This window comes from Mastomys coucha, unplaced genomic scaffold (genome assembly GCF_008632895.1).
Source record: "Mastomys coucha isolate ucsf_1 unplaced genomic scaffold, UCSF_Mcou_1 pScaffold15, whole genome shotgun sequence".
Taxonomy (NCBI): domain Eukaryota; kingdom Metazoa; phylum Chordata; class Mammalia; order Rodentia; family Muridae; genus Mastomys; species Mastomys coucha.
In genome coordinates, this window is record NW_022196897.1 from 115,839,387 (window position 1) to 115,847,531 (window position 8,145).

Here is an 8,145-nt window from a genome sequence, read left to right on the forward strand (position 1 = left end):
CTGCTGCTAGCTGCACAAAGAGCAGCACAAAAAAGAAGAAAAAGTCCCAGAAAGAGCAGGATGATTAACGCTGACCTGCTTAGTGGGAGGGAGGGGCTTACCTTGCAGTGGTGGCAGCTCCTGCCCATAATAAACCCCAATAAAAACACAAAACCAGATAGCATGTGTGTGTTTGTTTATTGAATATTTTCACATGGGCATGTGTATGATTTATGACAGGGCAGCAATAACAGCTTCAGTGAAGTCATGACATGTGGCATAACCACCCATATCTGAGGTTCGAACCTGTGGGAAAAAGTTGTCATCTTGTAGTTTGGGCCTTGTCCCAACAACCCACCCTGTGAGGTCCCCTTAACAGCAGCCCATAGGACAACCTAGCCTCTGCCAGAAAGCAATTAGTCTACTGTCTAGATGTTCTCTTCTGGTCCATTGTACTGAGGGGATGTATACGAAGCATGGTCCATCCTTTTGAAGTTGGAGGGAGTAAGGGCTCTAGCCCCCATGGGGGTGCAGATGGCTGATGACAGATTTGATGAAGTCAGTTGTGGTGCTGTAGCCTCCCATGTCTCGAGTCCGTACCTACAGCCACCACCAGCAATAGCCGTGGGGAAGAAGAGAGAGCCCATGAAGGAGATGGGGCAGCATGATGAGATGGAGACCAAGAAAGACAGGATACAGTGGAGAAAGAATGGAAGTGAGCAGGTCAAGGACCTACCCATTTGAGCAGACAAGGCAGTACAGAAGGCCAAGCAGGTAACAGGATGGGGGTAGGTGCTTATCAGAAAGGATGAAATGAGGTACCTTGCAAGAAATGAGACCAGGTGGGAAGAAAACCAGGCAGCTAACCCTGCCTACAATCTCCACCCGGGACAATCTCCACCAGGGACAATGCTGCAAGGTCTGCAATCAGATAGCCCAAGAAAGGCAAAGGATGGTGCAGGAAAAGGAACGGCAGATGGAACTAAGGCGAAGAAGACCAAGAGGATGAAACAGCCAAGAGAGGGGAAGTGAATAGCCCTGAGGTCACAGAGCAAGTATTGTCGGGGCCTGGAGGAGAGAGGTCCCTCAGGTCCCAGCAATACCACACTGCAGAGGCCCTGATGCCTTTCGAGACTCACCTTGCCAACTTTGATCACTTTCTTCACTGCCTCTGCAATCATGCTGGAGTGATACTCAAGACTGTCGACAGACGAGAGAGGCTGAGAATCCAACCAAAACACTCCCACCCTCCATCCACGACCCCACTTCAGGTTCCTGTAACCTACTTGAGATGCCGCAGCATGTTGGAGGCCGACAGCAGCATGGCTGTGGGATTGGCTATATTCCTGCCCACTGCCTGGGCAAATGGGTGCCGAGCGCCCTGTGGGAAAGAGCAAGCCAGAATCATTGGAAGGAGACAGGCATGTGCAGAGGTACAGGTCTACAAAATGTATTAGGGCACAGAAGGAGGGCAGGCTAAGGTGACCGAGAAGGCATGTAGAGTGGGAGAGGAGGCAGCCATAATCATTTCCAAGTGAGGCACTGGGACAAAATACAGCAGGTACAGATGACTAACAGAATTTTGTTTTGTGTTTTTGTTTGTTTTCTTGGTCTTACTATGGAGCTCTAGCTATCCTGGAACTATGTAGACCAGGTTGGCTTTGAACTCACAGAGATCCACCTGCCTCTGCCTCCCAAGTACTGAATTAAAGGCATGCACCACCATCCCCAGGGGGGGAAGAAATCTTGCTCACCGTCTCAAAAACTGCATACTCTGCACTGTAGCTTTCACCAGGAACCACGCCAGCTCCCCCAACAAGGCCAGCAGCCAGATTGTCAATAATGTTCCCATAGAGATTGGGCATCACGAGCACATCAAACTGGTAAGGATTCTGCACCAGCTAGGAGTGAAATATGAGAATAAAGAGTTCCATAGAGAGAGAGAGAGATGAATGGACTGGCTTCCACTCCCTACTCTCTGGAAACTCACAAAGGGCCTTACCTGCATGCAGCAGTTGTCTATGATCATTGTTTCAAACTTGATTTTAGGGTACAATTCAGCAACTTCCTCACAGCACTGCAAGAACAGCCCATCCCCAAGTTTCCTGTTCACAGGCCAGAGAGACAAAAAGCAATCAACAGAGTTCAAGAGATACCTCTCTAGGAACCCAGCCCACAAAACAAACAAAAACACAAAACCATGCCTCACATGATATTGGCTTTATGAACAGCTGTGACCTTGCTCCGCCCTTTCTTGGTGGCATAGTCAAATGCAAACTTTGCAATCCTCTGAGACTTGGTTCGAGTGACGATCTTCAGGCACTCAATGACTCCCTTTGCACTCTGGGTGAGAGGGGAAGTAGCTGGTGACACCAGGGAAGAAGCAAAGAAGCCTACCTCTCCCGCTTGCCTCTCCTTGTCCTCCACAGTTTCTGGGCCTTACCTCATGTTCCAGAGAGCTATACTCCCCTTCTGTCTGTTCTCGAATGATAACCAAGTCTAGATTGTTGTGCCGAGTCTTGTATCCTGGAAGTGACTTCACATGGACCACGTTGGCAAACAAATCCAACTTACGCCTGAGAGTAGACAGCCATCAGGTTTGTGTCCCGTGCCCAGCACCCCTCAGACCCAAGCCAGCCCATCTACCTACCTCAGTTGCATATCATAGGAGGCTAGTTCACCCTTATACTCCATTGGGGTATAGATCTTTCCTGTGACAACAAAGTATAGGAGAAATAATGTTAGACTAATGTCCAATCTCCCTATTGACTTCATACAACTAGACTCCCATCTCCTACTCCCAAATCCCTCAACCCTTTTATTGCTAGTGGCAAGAGGCAAAGGAGAATAATGTGGTTACAATTAGATGAACTGAGCATAATGCTTTAGTTTTAGACACTATGTTGAAATTCCTAGATGACCCAAGAGCTATTTTTTTTTTAAATCAAAGAACCTGGGTTTAATACTAAGCTGAAAAACAAGGATAAGGAATCAATGGCTTTCCTTATATTCCTGTGTCTACTGACTGCATTTTCTCAGCTACTACTTACTGAAAATTGACTATGTATGTAAGGCAATGGAGATATCAATCAAAACCGCACAACTCCTGCCCTCAATGAGCAAGTAATGCATTGGGAAAGACAATATAAGTACTGTAAGGATGACAGTGCTGTAAGCATGGTAGCACAAAAGAGGAATCCCCTCTGGTAATAATAGGAGATGTTACAGAAAATCTGGTACTTACTTTAGTTAGTTCCTGGTTAAGTACGTTCAATGGGTTGACCAGTGATCCCACAAATGATAGGCCCATGCTCTTACACCAAGAAACCATAAACATGACTTTATTGGGGGACAAGGAGAAACTATAAATGAGGATTTTTAGAGTGAGAATCTTGCTTTCTTTAAAAAACACTGAAATATAATAAGAATATGTTTTTCTTTTACTCCCAGGTGTGGGATACAGGGCTACTTCAGACTGTCCATAGCAATGGACTATGATTTACCTTATGCTAGGTGTGGTTTTTCCAGGATCAGATAGTTTTTGTGGTTTCTAACATTTAGAATTCTGGGAACTTTTCAGAGGGTATAGAAAAGCTAGGGCCCCAAGTGGCAGAGAGGGGTTATTGGTTGTTTAGAGGGACTATAGCTTCAGGAACTGAGTTATACATGTTATTTTCAGTAGCATCCAATGGCAATCATAAAAAACTAATGCCACAAGTGAGTGAAGATCCTGATAGGTGACACAGTGATATATACAGGACAATTAGGACAGCTGATTGTGAGCAAAGCACAGAACAAGTTGTAGAAAGGAAAACAGGAACGCCAGGGGCTAGGTTATAAAGAACTGACTTTCCTCTGGAAAAGCTGGCCCTGGAAGTCAGGCTGTCCAAGAAAATAAGTTAGAAATTGGCCTATAGGGGAAAACCTAGAAGCAATAAATAAGTAAATAAATAAAAATTTTAAAAAGTCCAATATGGGGAATAAAACAGCACAACAGAAGAAATGGTGTGGTTAGAATGAGCAGTGCACACTGGGTTAGGGTGGCACGCGCCCTTAATCTCAGCCCTTGGGTGGCAGAGGCAGGCAGATCTCTGTGAGTTCGAGGCCAGCCTGGTCTACAGAGAGTTCCAGAACAGCCAGGGCCACACAGAGAAACCCTATCTGGAAAAACAAACCAAATAAAGAATGAGCACGCAGACACAACTAGCAGGGTCTGACCCCAGTGACACAGCCTCAGCAGGTCCCAAACCCTTCCTGACATCACTAACTCTTGGTTTCCCGCTGAGAAGAAACAAACTCTTAAGTATCTAGAGGACAGTCTGGAAAACTGATTATATACACACTGCAGAGAGAGGGGCTTTATGACAGAGTGTCATACAAACCAATGATGGCAACTTTGTTCTCCTTCATGGAGCTCAGCACCTGCTCCAGCTTCTCCTCCGAAGCCATATTCTGCACCTCGCTCAGGTGGTGTTCCTTGAACTCCACAGGGACAGCAGCAACCTTCGCGGAAGTCCAAGCACAGGGCCGGGTCAAGCCTGAACTTTCCAACTCGACCCACCACCCATCCCAGCAGCCAGATCCACCACCCATCCCCCGCCCCAGGCTATTCACCTTGAACACTTCCTTGACAGCATGCATGAGCTCTGGCCCCACGCCGTCTCCAGGCAACATGGTCACAGGAAAGGCACCCTCCACCCTCACATCATGTGCCTGTGAATGGGGCCAGCAGAAGTGGAGCAGGGGCAGAAGTGGGAGTCAGAGGGAGAGAGGTAGGGAGGGGAAACCCAGGGGAGAGGCAAGAAGTCGACAAGGATAGGCGAGAACGAAGCCGGTCTCGAGCGTACCTGGCTCTGTGAAGCAGCGTGAGCTGTAGCCGATGTTCCGAGACCTCTCCATGCTCCGGAGTTCCGAGCGGCGAGCACCGCCTGCGATAGACACAAGGTCAGATCGGGGACACCCAGACCCCTTACACCGCGATGACCTTGCCTTCTTTTGGAAACCGCGCACAAACCCTCTGTTCTCCCGCCCACTCTCTGCCAGAGCGTCCCGGGCCTCACTCGGGTCAGCCAGCGGACATTGCTCAGCGCTGCCATGTTCTGCCGGCCAAGGAGGTCGCGGGGGAAGTGACGCCGGAAGCGAGCGCGGTCGTGGGAACTAGACTTCCTGTCAGCCCTGGGCGAGTTTGGAGGTTCTTTTTGTCGTACGGATCGGCAGGGTGTACGGATTCATTTACTTTCTGTCCTTCTGTTTGGTAATGTAGGGTCACAGGACACACAACCAGTTTGTCTGTTTGCTTTGTTTTCGGCCGTCAGATTTAATTTCTCTTGAAAATTCAAAACAACATCCATTTATTGAACAAGGGCGTGAGTTTTAACAATAAATTTAGAAGTCTTGGGAATTTGTGAATGTTTCTGTTAAGCGTTATTCTCTTAACTAGTACTCACTGTTAGTCACTTAGAAGCAGTATATGAACACACATTGCGTGGGAGATGTGTTCTGTTTTGTCCTTTAACTCAGTTTGTGGGTATTTATCACGTCTCTGTGTTGTTTCAAGGGTTGAGATCAAGTCAAAGGCTTAGCAGCAAGCACCTTTACCCACTGAGCCACCTCATCAATTCCAAATTAGTTTTCTTATCATCATATGCCAACATAATCAGTTTTCTTTGTAATCTGGATTATTTTACCTATTTAATAGACCTCTTAAGACATGATCCATGAGTTTCGGTGTTCTTCCAGAGAAGTCCTTGGCATTTATTTTCTGTTAAGACTTGTTTGATCTTTTCCCCTACAACCATGAGAAATCAAAGGAGTGATCTTATGATGCCAATTCCTTGAAAATGGAGTCTGACAGGTTTTTAGAAGAGGTAGGACTCTATCTGTGATTGTGGGATAAAGTTTACAGAGTTAAGTATACTCAGTCTAGAGGAAAGTGGATTAGAAGCAAAAGTGTCGCCTTTGCCTCCCCACAATCAGAGAAGTGGGGGGCAGGAGAAGGAGTTCAGCAAGAGTGGCCTCAGCTGCAGTTTCCCCAGCCTGACACTGGAGAGCAATGGAATGTGGGTAATGTCCCCAGATTATTCTTCCTAGCGCGCTCTGGCCTTGTATGGCATAGACCAAGGACAGCTTTCAGAGGAGGATGGAGTCGTCAGCAGTTCAATGACCAGCAGTTGAGTTGAGGCAGTTGAGGGGCTGGACAGACCAGCTGGCAAACAGGCTCTCAGCAAGGCCGTCCCAGTGCTGTACAGGTAAGGCTGTGAGCGCCATGGCCGGAGATCAGGAGACTGGACTTGTGTGGAGAGACAAAGCACATGGAGTGAGTAATGAGTAAGGTTAGTGCATGTTCTAAACCTGAGTGAAAAGAGGAGAGATTGATGAGCAGTACTGTTGAGCCTGGTATCCATGGAAATGATCTTTATCTAGTTGTAGGTGGCTAAAAGTGCCATCTTCTGGAAGATCTCTGTGAGTTCAAGGCCATCCTGGTCTACATAGTGAGTTCCAGGAAAGTCAGGGCTATATAAAGAGACACTGTCTCAAAAAAAAAAAAAAAAAAAATAGAACTTTAAAAAAATTTTTTTAAGGGTCATCTTTGGAGAAAAGTGGACTTGAGGCTTCTGACAAAGTGGAATGGGGGGAGATAAGTGAAAATAGTCCAAAAGGTCTAATTGATAGGCAAGTGAGAAAAGAACCAAAGGTTTCAAATTATGCAAAAAGTAGCACTTACAGGAGTCTTGAGTGTACAAGATAGAAGAAGAGAAAAGTGCTTCCACAAGGACTTTTGCAAGTTGAACAGACATCAGTAACAATGAAGTTGGAGTCCCTTCAGATGAGGACACAGATCCACAGTACTGGATGGTCATCCTTGATACAGTGCCAGCCAGGCAAGAAAAGGCCTGGAAAGATTCCATGCACAATTCCAGTTAGTCAGACATGGCAAAGAATGAGGGTCGAATCAAGGAAGAGCTCTTCAAAGCAGAGATTTTGTGTTAATTTTTCACTCAGGGTCTCACTGTGTGTTCTTAACTGAACTGGAACTCTCTGTGAAGACTAGGCTGGCATCAGACTCACCGAGAATGCCTCTTGTTTTAATTTGTATTTATCTATCTTGAGTACTTTGATTAGTAACTAATGATAGCAATTCTCTTAAATATATGAGTAGTAAAGAAGGGCAAAGTTTAAGCTGGGCAATGGTGGCGCACGACTTTGATCCCAGCACTTGGGAGGCAAAGGTAGGCAGAGAGTTCAAGGCCAGCCTGGTCTACGGAGTGAGTTCCAGGACAGCCAGGGCTACACAGAGAAACCCTGTCTCAAAACAAAAACAAAAACAAAAACAAAAAACAAAAAAAGAAGGGCAAAGCTTGCCACTCGAACCACAGGCAGCTAGATATGTCCTTCAAAAGCTTTTTTGTGTGTACACACACATGGAGGAGAGAGAATATAGTCTTGGTTTTAGTGTATGTTTCAGAATAGTTGCATACTTGATATGCTTACCTTTGCATAATCTACTTTTTTCTCTCAACACTAATTTACATGTCATAGAACGCTATGTTACAGAGAATGCAAAAACCCATTTTTTTCTTTTTCCTTTTTTTTAGAATTTCTGAGACAGGGTTTCTTTGTGTAGCCTTGGCTGTTCTGGAACTGACTCTGTAAATCACGCTGACTTCAAACTCTTAGACCCACCTGCCTCTGCCTTCCAAGTGCTGGAATTAAAGGTGTGTACCAGCACATCCTGCAGAAAAAAGCAAGCAAGCAAGCAAGCAAGCTGGGGAAAACAAACCTAATTCTTTTGCACCACTGCATAGTATGGTATAATGCAAATTTACTAAATTACTTAATCCTTTCTTAAATAGGCAGATACCTAGTATGAAGTCTGAGTTGGACTCTTCTCAGCAACATTGCTGTGTGTATCCCTGTACATTTTCCTTTGTACACATGGTTATAGCCATCCTGCAGCCATGTATGTATTACAAGTGAAACGGTATGTTCATGATAGTTTGATTATAGATCTATGTGTGTGTTTCACTCATGGCTTTGTTCTGATGCAGTAAACAAGAAACTCATTCGTCATGCTGGCCGATAGTTTCTCTCTCACTGCTTCAGGAAGTAAAGAGTTACTGACATTAATTTAGCTACTTAGTAATGTCCCCAGGGATCCAGACTCTC

The 8,145-nt window shown here is 45.8% G+C and overlaps 2 protein-coding genes across 3 annotated transcripts in view; one reads left to right on the forward strand and one right to left on the reverse strand.

The window, feature by feature from the left end:
- Window positions 1-68, forward strand: part of Nop56 (NOP56 ribonucleoprotein) — a 5,034-nt gene extending 4,966 nt beyond the window's left edge. The window contains exon 12 of the mRNA XM_031373259.1: window positions 11-68. Within this exon, the coding sequence (XP_031229119.1) occupies window positions 11-68 (58 nt within the window). The remainder of the gene's footprint in view (window positions 1-10) is intronic.
- Window positions 69-158: 90 nt separating this feature from the next.
- Idh3b (isocitrate dehydrogenase (NAD(+)) 3 non-catalytic subunit beta) lies at window positions 159-5,167 on the reverse strand. Of its 2 annotated transcripts, none has more exons than XM_031371891.1 (12): window positions 5,040-5,167; window positions 4,827-4,907; window positions 4,594-4,692; window positions 4,362-4,482; window positions 2,630-2,690; window positions 2,423-2,555; window positions 2,189-2,322; window positions 1,982-2,084; window positions 1,734-1,880; window positions 1,266-1,360; window positions 1,119-1,179; window positions 159-285 (listed from the first exon to the last, which is right to left on the reverse strand). In XM_031371891.1, the coding sequence occupies exons 1-12, from the start codon at window positions 5,073-5,075 to the stop codon at window positions 211-213; spliced, it is 1,146 nt and encodes a 381-aa protein (XP_031227751.1). In that variant the 5' UTR covers window positions 5,076-5,167; the 3' UTR covers window positions 159-210. The 2 variants fall into 2 exon arrangements, with proteins under 2 accessions (XP_031227751.1, XP_031227750.1); XM_031371890.1 differs by having other exon boundaries at window positions 159-579; window positions 5,040-5,166.
- Between the last annotated feature and the right edge of the window lie 2,978 nt (window positions 5,168-8,145).